Source organism: Elaeis guineensis, chromosome 7, assembly GCF_000442705.2.
Source record: "Elaeis guineensis isolate ETL-2024a chromosome 7, EG11, whole genome shotgun sequence".
Lineage (NCBI taxonomy): Eukaryota > Viridiplantae > Streptophyta > Magnoliopsida > Arecales > Arecaceae > Elaeis > Elaeis guineensis.
Genome location: NC_025999.2, coordinates 100405266 through 100422490, shown reverse-complemented (window position 1 = coordinate 100422490; position 17225 = coordinate 100405266). Strand labels below are relative to the sequence as shown.

General features: G+C 41.9%; 2 protein-coding genes across 2 annotated transcripts; both read right to left on the bottom strand.

The window, feature by feature from the left end:
* Window positions 1–871: 871 nt before the first annotated feature.
* LOC105048053 (uncharacterized) lies at window positions 872–4189 on the bottom strand. The gene is made up of 2 exons (XM_073260482.1): window positions 1478–4189; window positions 872–1389 (listed from the first exon to the last, which is right to left on the bottom strand). The coding sequence occupies exons 1-2, from the start codon at window positions 4137–4139 to the stop codon at window positions 1007–1009; spliced, it is 3045 nt and encodes a 1014-aa protein (XP_073116583.1). The 5' UTR covers window positions 4140–4189; the 3' UTR covers window positions 872–1006.
* A 9738-nt stretch (window positions 4190–13927) lies between these two features.
* Window positions 13928–16980, bottom strand: LOC105048142 (tRNA A64-2'-O-ribosylphosphate transferase). Its single transcript, XM_029265816.2, has 3 exons — window positions 16743–16980; window positions 16259–16475; window positions 13928–14047 (listed from the first exon to the last, which is right to left on the bottom strand). Exons 1-3 carry the CDS (start codon window positions 16978–16980, stop codon window positions 14044–14046), a joined length of 459 nt encoding a protein of 152 aa, XP_029121649.1. The 3' UTR covers window positions 13928–14043.
* Between the last annotated feature and the right edge of the window lie 245 nt (window positions 16981–17225).

The window sequence follows — 17225 nt, the reverse complement described above, 5'->3', positions numbered from 1 at the left end:
CTCCATGACTGTGACCTTGCCGATGACTCTCTCTTCTCTAGCACCATCTGCTCTCTTGAGCCCACCGTCAATGTTCTCCTCCTCGAGGTAGACACTCGCCCATCCACTATCCTCTCTCCACCTTCCAAATCCCATCTTTTGCCCCACTCATGAAGCTTCTCTGCCACTTCCGAATCCAAAGATCTCATCTTAACGAAGATCTTATGTCGGTAGGATACCCCCATCACCTTACGTCCCTCATCGCTTTCGGCGCCATCACCAATCGGATTACACTCAGAACTCAATCGGGTTACACCGGGTCAAATGGTTTACGATCCAACCAGCTCGTTCCCACAAATTTATCCTGGGTTTTAAACAGAAACGGTCTAATTAAATGACCGGCCCGGTCCTATGGCCGGGTCACCGGATTTTCGGTCCGATCGACCAGACCGCATCGGGTTTAATAACACTGATTATAAGTATATATATATATATATATGCAAATAATTTTGCAGCATTGATACATGTAAAGATAGCATATTCCTTTGAGCAAGTGTTAAACTGCCCGCAGCGGCTGCTCATCTTATAGGTTGAGGGTGTCTTCCATGTGGTTTAGATCTTCTCCACTCACTCACTGAGAGGTGATGTTCAATCGTCCACCATTCATTTGATCATATTAAGGGAGTGATTAATTGGATAGGATTGACCATGCTGTATGGTTCCTCCCTGCTTGCGTGGCCGTTATCACCTCGTTACATCAGTGTAACTATGTGCTCGTACTGGCCAACGTGCAGAGTATAACGCCCCCGGCACAGAGAAACCATGCTTGGGACATGCCGCCTCCTATCCCTAAACCCGCCCTTTGCGCGATATATAACGTGGATCTCTTCAATTCATGTACAAAGTGAGAGGACCTGGATTCTCAAATGCTGTGCAGTACAAGATGTGAAGCAGTCTTACCTAAACTAGATCTGCCAAATAATTGTGATCTTCTCTTTCGCTAGCATCTGACCGGCTTTTATGCCGGCTACCCTTTTTGGTTTTGTAGAAGAGGAGCTGCATCAAACTGGCCGTGAGGCGTACTTTGAGGCCCCAACCGTTTATCACACTTTGCTAGGACTTGTAACACCTCTTTCATGGAAGGCCTGCTCGAAGGCATTTTCGCTGTGCAGAATAGGCCTAGCCTGAACACCACTTCCATCTCAGCCAAGTAAAGCAGAGGATCTCGAATCTCCTCGTCTATGATATCAATCAACCCACCACCCTCTTCATAATAGCGCCATGCCCATTCTGCCAGGCATTCATCCTCACCCCCTTCATTGGCTCTTCTTCCGGTTACCAGCTCCAAAAGAACCACCCCGAAACTGAATACGTCCACCTTCTGATTGACCTTCCTCAAGCGTCCACACTCTGCAAGCAAAACACACATCAATTACCTATATATAAAAGCCATCATTGTTCGTTGGGTAGAATACATGATCGAAGGATGCTTAATTACCTGGAGCCATATATCCGAAAGAGCCTGCTATAACTGACACACTTTCGGGCTCACCGCCTTTAGCCAGCATCCGAGCCAGACCGAAGTCTGCGATCTTGGCACCAAATCCTGCATCCAGTAGTATGTTGCTGGACTTCACATCTCGATGTACGATGGGCGGAGAGCAGTCATGGTGCATATAGCAAAGACCCCGTGCTGCTCCGATCGCAATCCCCAGCCTCGTCGGCCAATCCAACGGATTAGAACGCTCCTGGCCATCTTCTGTTCTCTGGAACATGTGCAGCCATTGGTTGAGGCTTCCATTCTCCATGTATTCGTAAACAAGCAACTTGGAGTCGTCATTTGCGATGCAGCACAATAGCTTCACAATATTGGCATGCCGGATGGAACCCAGGATCTCAACTTCTGCCTGGAACTCCTTTGCCAGCTTGGCGTCCATCTTTCTGTTGTTCCATATCTTTTTGACGGCCACGATCTCCTCTGCACGATCTCGGAGGACGACCCGGTAGACCCTCCCTGATCCACCGCTCCCGATCGAATTGCTCTCGGTGAGCTTAGGGACAACGTTGTGCTCCGTGAAATCCAGAGCGTGGAATGACGTGAGCTTCCACGAGTCGAGATCATCACCGTCCATCTTCCTCCGACGGTGCTCTCTCACCATCGAGTAACCAATCGCGACCACGGCCGATAAGAAGGCTGCGCCGAGGACCAGAAAGAGGACGAGGAGTCCCTTGGAGAGCTTATCCGAGCCTTTCGATCGGTATCCACACGTGCGGAGATCCTTGATGGAGTTGGAGGAGGAGCAGAGGCCGGGATTGGCCAGAAAGCTACGGTCGTACGCTTGGTTCTGCAGCGAGGCCGGGATCTCTCCGGAGAGCTGGTTGGAGGAGAGGTTGAGGAAGTTGAGCGCCAGTTTGCCGATCGCTTGGGGGATCTCGCCGGAGAGCTGGTTGCCGGAGAGGTCGAGGGAGGTCAGCACCGGGAGCGATCCGAGCGCTGCCGGGATTTCACCAGAGAGCCGGTTGTCGCTAAGGTTGAGGACGTTGAGGGACGTCCATGCCGAGACCGCTGGCGGGATCGATCCCGAGATCTGGTTTCTGCCGAGGGAGAGCATCTGGAGCCGGGATATACCAACTAGTGTTGCCGGGATCTCGCCAGAGAACAAATTGTTGCTCGCCTTGAACACCGCCAGATTCTTCGCGGTCGACGGGATCTTGCCGGTGAATCTATTGTTTTGCATTTCCACCCGGGTTATATTCCATGGGAGCTCGTCTGGAAGAGTGCCGGAAAGGGCATTATCGTGGATGAGGACGGTGGTCAGGTTAACGGCCGACCAGATTCCGGCGGGGAAGTCGCCGGAGAATGCGTTCCGGTAGAGCTGAATGTTATCCAGCGTCGAGCAGTCGCCGAGGGACGCCGGCACCTCACCGGTGAAGTTGTTGTCGAACACGTTCAGCGAGGTCAGAGCCTTGCCGGCGCAGAGATACTCCGGCAACTTGCCGGAAATGCTGTTCCACTGGACTTCGAAATTCCACAGTGGGGAGTGCTTCCCCAATTCCGGTGGCAAAACCCCTGTGAGATTGTTGCTGAAGAGTCGGATGTCTTGCATGTTGGGGAGCAATCCGATGCTTGCCGGAATCTCACCAGACAAGCGATTGTAGTACATGAATAGAAGAGAGAGATTCTTGAGCTTTCCTATATCCTCCGGTATGGATCCGGTCAGCTGGTTCTTGGAGATGTCGAGCTCGACCAAATTTAAGGCTCTGATCGTCCCATTGATCTCGCCGGAGAATTTGTTGGCATATAGATAGAGGTACTTCAGCTTCTCCAGCTCCCAGATCCAGCCGGGAATTGTTCCATTGAGAGCATTCCACGCCAAATCTAGCTGCTCCAATTCCACCAAATTCCCGAAAGACTCCGGGATCTCACCAAAAATATTCGTTCTTGTCATCCCAAGGAAGCTCAATTTGGTCAGCTTCCCGAATTCTGGGGGAAGTCTCGCGGGGGTGAAGGGATTCCATTCGAGAGTGAGGGTCTCCAGAGCTGAAAGGTTGCCCAGTTCAGCTGGGAACGAGCGGTTGAAGAGATTGCTGTGGAGTCGCAACGACCGGAGGGCTGCAAGCCATCCCATCGAGGGGGGGATTTCGCCGGTGAAGTTGTTACTAGACAGGTTGAGATGGGTGAGACGGGAAGACATTCGGTAGATATCGGCAGGGATCTCGCCGACGAAGAGGTTCTGAGAGATGTCCAGGTACTCGAGATTGGAGCAGTTGTAGAGGGTAATGGGGAAAGGTCCGGAGAGATCGTTATAAGGGAGATCGAGAAAAGAGAGGTTTTTAAGGTCACAAATGGCCGGAGGAATCGGTCCTGTGATGTTTTGTGTCGGGAGCGATATTTTAGTAACTAAGCCATTAGTGCAGAGGATTCCGGCCCAGTTGCAGTGGTCGCGGGCACCGGAGTTACTCCAAGAGCCAAGAGCGGGAGGGTTTCCCCAGCCGGCCTTTATCTTTAGGAGAGTTTGTTTCTCGTCTTCCTGCGATGTACTTTGGGACGTGGATCTGGGAAGGAGAGACGAGGAAAGGAGGAGGGTAAGCAAGCAGATGAGAGGAGGGATATTGGAGGGGGAGGCTTGGATGGACGGAGATTTGGCCCTTGGCGCCATCTTAGTTCTCGGTGGGCTCTTGGGTAGAGACGTCAGTTCTCAGTTTGGGGTTGCTCGACTTGTAGAGTAGCGTCCTCTTCCGTTCTTATACAATTGTTGGTTTGTTGGAGTGCTAGTAGTGGCGATAATGACGGGGAGTTGTGGGGCACAAAGAATGTTGACCATCTAGTCTCCAATTTCATCCAAAAAAAAAAAAAAAGAAAGAAAAAAAGAATGTTGACTGTTGGATTAACGCTCCCGGATAGCATGGTTATTAATTTTGGTTACGAAAAAGCATAGCCAGCCTGTGGGGCCGTCAATGAGATGGTTATCTTTGTATTACATTGTCCCTGCATGTCAGTGTAAGATAGAATAGGGTGATCTACTCTGCGCTGAGAGGCTAATTTATAAACGCGCCGTATGTCTGCACGTTCTGTGGTGGCAATAACAACAGCTATTGGATGATATTTTGTTGTCAATTTTCAATTAGCTTAAAAATATCATTTTATTTGGTGAATAAGGATGCAATCAGGTAGCAACCTTTTTCTTTTTCATTTTGGTACATCGGCGTACTCAAATTTCGAAGTAAGAGCGCAAAGAGGCGATCTTTTAACATAATAGGTAAGGCTTTAGTCCACAAAATCAGACCACCATAACAAGTCACGTGAATGGCTACCATAATCTCATCATCATAATGGCAAATAACAATATTTACTCTTAAAAAAAAAGACAAATAATAATAGTTCCAAGTCACAACAATCATCATTTTATTTGATGGGCAAATATAATAACCATTAATTTTGTTGAAACAGTGAATGATGTTCACAAGGGTCTATAATTAGGGGATATTCTTGTTAATAAAATCTTAATGATTTATAGAAGAGAAGCATTGAAGCCTCATCTTTTTTACTTACTAACTCACTTAATCTCTTGACTCGAAATTGAGTCACACAAAATGGTGTTCCAGATTTTCAAAGGAGTGACCTTGCTCCAGCTTCTTCTTCATGGATTGTTACCCACCCTACCAAATTAAACTAGCAAGTGTGGTCAAAAGTTATTAGTCACATAAAGGAATTGATTCCCATATGGATGCTTGTCAAAAAGGGTTCAAAGCATTCTTTTATTGCCTCTTGTTGGGAACACTTGCACTCCAATCTACCCACTAAGAATCTTCATTGCAGCTATCATATGTGGTGTGGTGGATTGGCACTACCTTATTTTGCATCAAACCCCTAGATCTAGTTTAGGGTTGGCTTAACCTATCCAACAATGTGCATTATGCACATAAATTTCATAATTCCTTTTAATATACAGATTTTTTTTTTTTTTTTTGGTAGGAATCTACAGAACCTTTCAAAACTTTTCTCAACGCATATGGCAATACTCAACCTTTTTTTTTTCTTTTTTCTTTTTTGAACTTTGGGCTTGATTTTGAACCTCTCGTTTATTTGGCACTAAATAATAGTGTCTAAGCTTATTTCCTCTAACTGAACTAAAAGTTTAGTCACATCACACCTCAGAAGGGGGGAAAAGAAAAGATAAAAGAAACAACCGTAAAAATTTAAATTAAGAAGGATCAAACAAAATGACAGGCTCCAATCTGGGGGCGGACCGAGCCACATACCCTAGTAGATTGGTAGCGGTCTCCCCTCGCGAGATGGAACGAAGCACACGGTCCTCGGGTCAATGCGGTGAACGTGGGACCCTGATGACATGTGCAAGCATTTGCTACATGGAAGCTTCCACGAGTGACAGCTAGTGAGCGAGTCGGTTCCGTATGGCATCCATTATGCGCAATCTGTGGATGCCATGACATCCATGGGACCACGTCTACAGTCATTTGCTTCCGTGGCGATCTTCTACCGGAAGAATATGGGTGTTTGCTGTGCGGCGAACCTCCCAGGCTCCCGTGAGCCTTACGCACGTGCATCGCTTGACGCGGACCCAACGGCGCTGGCCACCCCTTAGTCCAGTCTAGCCGCCTTCATTGACCCGAAAAGACGAAAAATGTGAACACAATCTCCATCATCAAGGTGCGCACTTAATGATAAAATTGTGAGAAAGAAAGTAAGCGAGGAGGTGCTCAGCGTCAAAAGAAGGACCCGCCATGGAACCGTGGGTCTTTTTATTTTTCTCCTTTTCTTTTTGTGATACATGGAGGGGCAAAACCCTAATGGAGCTCCTTCTTCAGGTACAGCGACATCTAGCTACTGGGGATTCTGATTCGTGATTTGCTGAAGTTCCTCTCTTAGGTCCAACGACCTCAAGCTAGCTGCTAGGGCACAATCCAGCGATTCCATACCCTTGGTCTCATGAATTAGTCTTGGAAGTATTGTTTTGTGCATACAGTATTTCTAAAGTTTGGCTATTCTTATTTTTCAGAATATGACGGATACCTAAAGCTGACTAAGGCTGGTTGTAAGTAGCTATGAAATCCGAAACATTTGTCCAGGATGGGTCCTTGACGACGGATATGTGCTACTAAACATTAAAAAGATATAGGAGATGATATAGCTTGAGATGGAGTATTTGATGTCCCAGAGTTGCCAAACAAGTAAACTGTTTATTAACAGATGTTCACTTCAAAATTTGTCTAGCATTCGACTACTCAAGCCAGTAAACAAGCTAGCTTAGAATTAGGCTTGGTTAGTTCAAATAAATCTTGGTTAACCTTAAAAATAAAATTAATTATTTAAATATATATATCATATATATTTACTTATTATTTTAAAAAATATTTTTATATTTATTTATTAAAGACTAATATGACTTGCCACAAGAAACATATTTTCATGTATATAAAAAGATATATTGGTAAAAATTAGCTCAAAAAGTATATTTATGTATGTATGTAGGTAGGTACGTATCAAAGCTTCATAATATTTTCTAGATGCACTCACGCTTGGCTTGAAAAATAGTTGAGCTAGCCCAAACTTGGAAACCCAAAAATATTACCAAATAAAAAAAGCAGCAGCCTACAGAATTAGGCAAGATAGACCCGTTATTTAGATATTGTAGTACGCCATTTTGGACATAAACGTCGCTGGTTTGTGGAAATACTCAATGGTTCGTGGGCTCCATGGATGCCAATTGCTAGGCTATAAGGCCTGGCTTTGACGTCCGATAATCCTGAGCCTTACATTAGTCAGAAATTGGAAAAAAAACAGAAAGCTGTCCATTCCGAGCCTCATCAGCTCGCTTTTTATTTTTATTTTTATTTTTTTGTGGGTGTGGGGGGGAGCATCAGCATAGCAGAAGCCTATTAATTTTGACTGCTGGTGGGATAGTCAGAGATGGAGCACTCGGTTCGTCCGTCGTCTAGATCAGAAAGATCGGATGAAAATTGCTTCATGAATCCACGGTGATTATCTGATGGCTACTGTGCTCGGATGCCAATGGCTTCGACATTGGATACCTTCAAGTGGACATTGGATGGCGGAGGTGCTGCTCTGGCGTTTTGACACTAGATCCGACCTAGAACGATAGCGGCAAGAAAGTCCAAGTACCAGAGATATCTAGTGGAGAGCCTTCCAATACCAAAATCAAACACAACTCTCAGGAAACAGGAGGATGCCTAAGATATGACACAAAGGTAAGAAAGTCGAAAGAGAATTTATCCAGAGGGAACCCCAGAAAACAATATATAAACGAGAATCGGAGTCCGTCGCCGAGTAGTCAAGCCTGTACGTTGGCTTCTATGGTAACAGTTTGCGTACCTTTCCTATGAATCATGCCCATGCTTCTCGTTTGTGAGGATTGCTCGAGTACCATATTTGTTTGGAAACAGTTGGCGATCATGACCGAACTATTGCCAGCTAAGAGGAGAGTTTGAAATACAAAGGACTTTCTACATGCCTTTTGAATCAGCCACATGATAAGTTTTGAATGGCCAGCCAACAGTTGGCGATCATGACCGAACTATTGCCAGCCAAGAGGAGAGTTTGAAATACAAAGGACTTTCTACGTGCCTTTTGAATCAGCCACATGATAAATTTTGAATGGTCACCCTATTGCTATATGACGAGCTCTCATCGTCAGTTTACTTCATCTGCTAATATGAGTTCGAAAGTGTATCACTTCTGGGACGGAATAAATAATCGAAATTCGAAGAAACCTATTCAATCCGATCCAATAAATATCGATTTCGATCGGTTAAAAGTTACAAATCGGATGAAATTGAGTTAGAGTTTGTAAAATTTAAAATCGGTTATTTACGATCGAATTCAATTTCTACATTTTTAACCTATATGAAATCGAACTCAATCGATTTAGTATTTCACAAACTCATTTTTACTTTGAGATGGCGTCATTTAGACTTCGATACTTCATTCTACATAACACTCCATCACTCATTTGGATTCATGAGAATATTAATGTTAAATTGTTGATAGAAGCACATCAATTTGAGACAATTATAAAGTGAAAACTTTCAGATATAGTTTCTTTCAGATGAGTAAATCTAATATTTTTCTGTTTTATTTTGTACAAGTTCAAAAATAAATTCAAAATTTGTAATTTATAAGATTTAAATTTTTTTTATATTAAATTGATAAAAAAAATTAAGTGGATCAATATTAGACTTAAAATTAATATTGTATCAACATTGAAGTCCAAACCGATACAATTCATCCGAATCCATTTCGGTTTCAAACACTTTATACATGATAAATAGTCGGTAGTGAGTTGAATTTTCTTCAATCTGATTGGATTTGGTCGGATGAAATTTTTCGCTCAACTTGACCAAATCTGACCTGTACTCAGCCCTAATTATCACCTCAATATTTAGTTAGGTCATATATATATAATAAATGGAAGATGTGATGACTATCAGGTCTCCAACAACTATGGACCCTATTTCCCATAATTTTAGGAAGCTTAGATGGTATCACCTGCAAAGCATGGAAATTACCATTTCATCATTTCTAATCTACTGTGCGGACAAGCAACCGTTCTCACCATGTGAAGAGCCATAAATTTGTCTCATCTCCAACAAATCTATACCGCAGATGCAATTAAAGCTGAGAAAAACATGCTTGCCAAATAAAAGAAAGGCAAGAAATTAGATGAGAATAATAATATTATAAATAGTAACAAGCATTTGCATCAAAGAAGATGTGTACATCCACAACGCCAAAACTCGTCGCCTATGGTTGATGTTGCCGCAAGACGGACTTAAACCAAATGCCAATCCATAACCAATTCCGGAGTCTTGATGTGGCCCATGCAACTCCGGAGTTTGAAACGAAGGCCTGGCTATGGGTGTGACGGTCCATGGCGAGACATAGTCAAAATATGGATCTCCCACAAAACGGGCCATGACAAACTTGAAATTCTCTACTTAAGCGCAACAAAATCTGCATCGCGACTTGAGGTGTTTAGACAGTGCAAATTTATTGTATTAAAAAGATCAATATGTTCATGGATTTTTTTGATATTATATTATATTAATTCTATGGATAAGTTCTTATAATCCAAATGAAGAGCATTGGAAGATTAGTTTAGAACTCCATATCTGACCCTCTCGTTACGTGGGATTGCATACTAATTATACACCATATTAATCATCTTATCTTGTTCTAATGGATCTCATGCATTATGCACTCGTCTCGATAATTAGCCTATACGAGCGAGAGAAAACAATCGGCATAATGCAAGGCCACATTGGTGCATACAGTGTAGGCATAATTTTTCGTGCCAAAGGCATAAAAGTTAGAGACAGAAAGCTCAAGTAGCACATCAAAATTGAACCAAATATCAAACTCAACTTCGACTTGACTAAACCACTCTCTGTAAGTTCAGCCAAAATCTGAAGGGCTGTAACCATATTCATGCAACAATCTTGGTGGAACCAGTCCTGAAATCATGGGATACAAGGGTGGCAACATGCTAGTTTTGGGACCGAGCAGATGGGTGCTGGAATGGACTGAAAATTTAGAAAATGCTCGGAGGTCAGGCATTATATTCTTCTAAATTTGATCTTTGTTATCATACGAGTTTCTAGTGGCACAAGTGCAACATGTTTTTTTCTGTCTGCTCTGTTTTAATTTTAATATAGCGATAACTTCCACCAAGAACAGTGCAGCAATCCATTTGAGAGGAAGGATAGATGTGATTGTAGCGCGCACCGGCATGCTTATTTGAAAGTGCAATGTTCAAAGTATATGGCCTCCACATGCCATACATGAATGCTTAATCCTTCATTGGAACATTCAACTAATTGTAGCTATACACCAGCGTTCGTGCAAAGCATCACGCGATTAATGCTTCTTGGTCAATTTTACCGCCCGATGTATGGTCATCCATTCAGGAGCAGAAAGATATGATCGGCAGCTATTAGCTAGCGAGTACGTAAACATACGTCACACACCGGAACCGTGCCAAATACTAATACTATATATTCAACTTTCAAGTTGATTTTAAGTTAAGCTCGGACTTGAGCCGAGCTTGAATAGTTTGTAAATGACTCGACTCGTTTATATCCCTATTCAACCTCGCATTAAAAAAATTTCCCAAGATCAGCCCAATCAAAGAAAAAGAAAAGGCTTAAAAGGTGGTTATTTGCAAGTGCTTGCCTGGAGCGCAGAAAGGTTCCACCACTCGGCAGAGAGAGAGAGAGAGAGAGAGAGAGACGAAGAAGAAGAGGAAGGGAGATGCAGAAGAAAATATTTTTTCTTGAAGTTTTATCTTGCGCTAAATTTCTCGAAAAGATTTCTCTTCCTTGTATTTTCTTGAATTTATTTTCTCCTAGCGAACTTTTGTAAAGAACCTGCCCTCTGTCTACCATAGTGGATCTCTCACTTCTTCCTCATAAAGCAATCCAAATTTTGGATGCGTCACATTAAATAATGCATTATAATTTTTTATTATTTTATTCAACTATTTCTGGAATTGTGATGGAATCCTGATCGAAGACCTCCAGAAAGTAATGCAATGACAGAAGCAGAACAAACAGCAAATAAATGGGAGGTCTTGTCCTTCCCCTGTCGTCCGCCAACCCTGCTACACATCCAAATGGAGACGATCGATGCCAGCACGCGTGCAATTATAACGCCAGCCGGCCAGCTTCTTTCGCGTAGAATCTTGCAGGCTTCTTCAACTCCACTCTTCCTCTGGAGCAAAAGAAATGCGACTCTTATTTTGTTTTCTTTTCTTTTTCTTTTTCTTTTGTTCTGATCCCTTCGGATATGAGGGTCCTTGCTGAAAATAAACAGTGAACAACGAGATAGTCTTGATGGCCCGTGGAATAAAATAGAAAGAAGTGACAAGCAGCAATTATGCTTTGGCTTCGTTGTCTCTTGCATTTACAGCAGTGACACAGGACTACTTTAAAGGAATTACTAATTCTTTCCCCTCTTTTAGCTAGCTTGCTTATTAAATCAATCCCTCGCTAAAACACAACTGGGCAATCTTTGAACGATGGCTAAATCTATTGCACCCTAGCACCAGGGCCCCTAGCTCGTGGGCCATTAAATTATGTCAGACCCAGAGTTTTCATTGAGTGGAATGCAATGAATGATGGATTTTAAAATCCAGGATCATTATTTTTTTTTGGATAAAAATCTACAATCATTCAATAAATAACTTTGAATGCTTGTGTCCTATGACGATGCAAACATATTATTCTATTATAAAATATATCATAAATTTTATGACATTTAAGAGTAGGCTAACTAGATTGCAATGTGATTTCACGGAGCTGAAGGAAAAAAGAAAAAAGAAAAAAAAAAAAAAGAAATTGAGGATTTGATATCCTAAAACTATTGGGAGGCACGTTAAATAAAATGAAACGATAACCGGACCTGGTGCGTTTTTTTTATTTTGGTACATACCTTGGTGCGTCTTTGAAACCTCGTTCTCTCCCCCCGAGAGAGCGGGAACGACAACCAAAGAAAATAATAAACTGCCCCCCAAAACCGTCCGATCTCCCCAATGCCGCACTCCACTGCTCCCCCATTTTCACTTCCTCTCCTCCTCTCTCCCGATGGCTTCCGAGGGTTTCCTCCTGACTTCCCCTGACCTCCGTTCCCTGGGGCGGCGGCGGCGCCGCCCCTCGGCGCCCCCGCTCTCGTCCTCCTCAGCCGTAGATCTCTGATCCGACGTCCGGATCTCATCATCCCCTTCGTATACGGTGTACATATACGGCAGACAGGGTGAAGCCAGGCAGCAGCAGTTTTTCTCTCTCTCGGAAGCTAACAAATATGGAATTGTGGGATCCCCTTTCGGACATGGATTTCGTCGCTCTCGTGAAGATGTGATGCTTCCTAGATAACTATTTGATCCCTTCTATTTACTTTCACAGAATGTGATCAGGTCTTGTGGAGGAATCTTTCCTTGCTCGTCTTGTACGAATCTTGATGATTTTTCCTCTGTTTGATCCCTAAATGTACATTCTCTATTTTCTAGTGAAGTATCTGTGGGCGCTTCCCTTTAAAGTTTTAAGTCTATTGAAAATGTTTCATTTTGCTAGACAGTAGCAGTCGGGTATTTGTCAAAGTCGCAGGTCTGTGTGAGATTATATTTTCTTAATTCTTTGAGCTGTTGCTTTGGGTTTATGTGCTATGAGCTTTGGAATTGAATGGCAAATGAGATGCGGTATACATTAGCGACATACGACTGTTTAAATTTCCATGATATGGTTGGAAATTTAAAAACTTGTTTTCAGTACTTTATGTGGATTTGGATGAATGCTAATCTCCTATTCCTGTCAATTTTTTTTCCTAATTTTGTGATCTTTAACATTTGAAGGAAAAAGCAGAGACCTTTTTATTTCATAAATCTCGCATATGGTTAGGTCCACCATATGTTTGCTTTTGGATTGGGGAAGCCAGGGCAGTAAGATCCCCATCTGATAATTATAGCAATGTTGACATCTGATAATGATAACTTTATGATTGCGACTATGCTTGGTTTCTGATACTCTTAGTGGCACCTCCCCATGCCATCGAAGCAAGGCTAACATCAGCATATTGGCAGAATGTTGGGTTTAAGAATCACTTTTTCAAATTTAGGGTTGCAAGGGAATTCTAATGTAAAAGAACCTGTAAATAACTGGGACTAATTTGGACAGAATGATTTGAATCAGAGCAGCGTCCAAAACTCAAACCTGTTCAGACCCAGCGTTTCCCTTGCTTTAATTTTGTGTTCTAATTTATCTCTTAGCTAGCTAAGAAGGTTCTTAATTTATAGTTCAGACAATGCTGTTGATCTACCATTTTTTACCACTAATTTTTCTCTTTATCCAGAAAAAAAATCTCAAATTAGTATGGGCGTGGAAGAACCTACTAATTGTCCGTATCCTGAGCTGCCAGCTTACAGAACAACAAAATGCCATCTGTTTTGCTTGTGCAGTCCCGTCTGTGTGTTGGTTCACTTCAAAATTGTTTAGGTGAAATTTGGTGCCTACAATTTTGACTCCTATTGCAGTACTGTCCAGCATAAATTTTAATTAATCCTTCCATTGATTTACACTTTTTTGTTTAACATGCTAGGGAAAGTAGGGTTTCCATGAAAACTTTCCTGTTTAAATAAATAAATCCTTAATCTATATCCATATTTGATTCCTTTAGAAGCAGATCTTTGGGTACATTGTGTTTTGATAATGTCAAAATAGATAGCGAATACTTACGTCAACTTCCCTTGAGGGCGATCACAATTGTACCAACCTTGCTTACCTTCATCTTGTAGCATTGGCATCTTTATTTTTTATCTAGATGACATGACCAGTGCTTGTTTTGATGATTTTACCACTTATATCAGATGAAGCATCAGCTACAATATTAATCTGAAAGCAATTTTAGCCCAAAGATATCTTGTTGCTAATTGATATTGTGTTGCCAGCAAAAACTTTTGTAATCACATGCTGAATGGCGTTCGAAACAACATTACTATCATCAACATATGGTGAGCAGTTTAACTTTGTTGAGGATTACCTGTGGAAGAGAACAGATGGTATAAAAAAAAAAAAAAAAAAAAAAAAAGGAAGGCTAGCAAATCAAAGAAAGCACAGAAGAACAATACTATCTAGTTCAATATTTTACACTTTAACAGAATAACACAATTTAGTTCATATTTTACACTTCAACAGCCGAAGCCTTCCTTTATAAATCCATGTTACCCTAGCTAGTTAAAAATATATATGCAGAATTGCTTGAGATTACTCAAGTAGGGCTAACCAAATGCCTCTATTAGTTAATAGCAATCTTACTGCTCCTCATAACTAAGGTTGGAAATGGGCTCGGGCCGGCCATATTTTGGATCAGGCTACGGATTAAGCCCGAACAAAATCAGCCAGGATTTGGGCACATGAGAAATTCTTTGTGCACCGCGAGCGGTGTAGAAAATCCGATGTGGAGTGCATCGTCTCGTCCGATTGATTCACATGATCACCACTTTTCAATATGCATTTAATGTCTGTAGGTCAGATTTTTAGTTTAAAAAATTTTGTATGACAAAAATAATCTTATCTTTTGAAAAAAATTATGACATCCTATGACATAATATAGCACAAGATGTCATAATATAGTCTAAGATATCATAATATGAGAAAGGTATTTTTGTCCAACTACTTTAATGCTTGCAAGTCGGTTTTTTCGTTTGAAAATTTTGAATGTCGAAAATATTCCTGTTCTTTAGAAAAAATTATGACATCTTGTACATATTATAGATGGAGGATATCACAATTTTTTCAAGGGACAGGAGCATTTTCATCATATAAAATTTTTAAACGAAAGAATCGATGTGCGTGGACCAATCAAACAAGATGGTGCACTCTACATTAAATTTTCTACACCGTCTATGGTGCACAAAGAATTTCGCTCGGGGGCGCGCACGCGCATATATATATATATATATATATTGGCCCTTTTTTTTTTTTGTTATTGGAGGGGGGTTAGGGACGGTCAGACGCTTAATTAATTTAGCTCAATGAAAATCGCTCTTCTTTCTTCGATTGGGGTCAGTTCTAGGGTTCTGACTTTTGAAGTTCTCCTCTTCCTCCTCCCTTTCTTGTCCACCCCTTTGATGTTGCTGCCATTGCCGCCGTCCAGTGGCTCCATCTCGTCCCCCTCCAATCCATCTCCTCTCACCACCAGCTCCTCGAGATTGATGCTCTCAATGCCATCTTTTGCTTGTTCCAATACTTACCTCCGCTACTTTTCGTTCTCCTTCAACCAGTCCATCGGTGCCACCACCCCCTTCTTCATTACCGTCTTCTCCTTGATTATCACCTGCCGCTATGAGTCTGCCACCATCTACCTCACCCTCCTCTCCATTATCCTTGGCGTCGTCCTTACCAGCAACAGCGAGCCCCTCTTCCACCTCTTTGACTACTTCATCTGTGTCAGTCCCATCATCCGGGCAAGTAAGACGAGTGAGTTAAATCAAGGCCAACCCAATTTTTGGCCCAAACGGATCCTTTTGAGCTAGGGTCGGGCTTGGGCTTTCTCAAAAAAAATGGATTTAAATCTGGCTGGTAGCCAAAAAAATATTTTGGATTGAGTGCGGATACGAATATGGCCCAATCTAGTCTGGCCCAGTTCCACTCCTACGCATAACTCACAAGCCATTATCAAGGTCTGAAGAAGGGTTCTATCACTCAGGGAAAGGAAGGGCACAACAAAGAAACTGAAATAAATTAATTTTATTGGAGTGTTGCAGCATTGAAATCACGGAGTACATCAGTAAAAATAACAAAAGATCATATCGTTAACAAAAGGAGTTAAGCATTCCAGTATAGAAACCATTTATCAGACAAGTAAAACAGAACAATTCTTTCACAAGAAATTAGAAATCTATCAAGCACAGAAAAGAAAAAAACAAAGAAAAAAAATCAAAGAAAACACCTCATAATAATTCTATCGGAGTATTCCAACAGTGAAATTATTGCATGAAAAAGCACAAGATCCAATCCTCCACGAGAAATAAAAAAATTATCAAGCAAAGAAAGAGAAACCAGAATTAAAAAAAAAAAAAGAAATCAAATCACTGAACCTTGAAGAACTTATTTCCCCTGAAGTCTAAAACAAAAGCTAGAACAGAGCTATTTGTGCTTGTGAAGTGCAAATTTTTACATGTTAAAAAACAAAATAAAAAAAAAAAGTATTAAATAAAGAATACAATTGGCAAATATAATCTAGACTCACCAATGCACCACGTCCTCAGCTTTCCTCAGACAACCTTTGAAAGAATTCTTGATTGTTTGGGTTAACCCCCACGTCCATATCAGCATAATCTTCGATAAGCCATCCGGAAAACGTTTCCTGCTAAGAGTCGAATCCACCATAACACACCCTCCTCGATTTCCTAGACAATGCAAACTGTAAAACTGCCAGAAGAAACCCACTTTCTTTTTTCTTACAGCTTCAAGAAAAAAAAAACGCAAAAGATAGTTGATGCGTCAAATTATATTAAAAAAAAAAAAACGCTTATAATTCCCCTTCGACACCCGCCTATGATGACCGGTCCAAAATTCAGAAAGGAGACCATCACAACCCCATAAAGACTCAAGAAAACCTAGATTTTCTAAGAAATCCAACACGAATACCGAAAGAACCACGAATTCCTCTTTTTCTTGAAAAAAAAAAAAAAAAAGGAAAAAGAGAGGGAAGAGGCGCTGGATCGGATTACCAGCGAGGTGGCTCCATGGAGGCTGTGGGAAGATGTTGTTGGTTCGGCCGTCGGTGGCCTTAAAGTAGCAGGTGGCCTTGAGGCGGTGAAAGTGCGAGACGCCGCAACGAAGGCTGGCGATGTGCGGGCGGGGTGCGTTGTGGAGAAGGGAGTTCCCCCTCCAACGCCATGGCCATGGCTCCAAGAAAGAAAAGCCCAGGTAGAGCCCCGTTACGAGGAAGCATCCTGCTCCTGGCATTTATTGATGTGCCTCGCGTGTCGCTGACGCAAATGATGGATAGAGACGCAACCTTGCTGGAAAATTAACCATAGTACTATTATTACTCACTTATGTTAATAATTTAAATTACTATTAACTTACTTCAAAAAAAAGAAAATAAATTATTAACAAAATCCTTACCGGCAGACTTCCCAAAAATTCCGTCAATTTCATTGTATAAATTATTAGCAATTTAGCAAGAATAATGCACGTACTCTAAAATA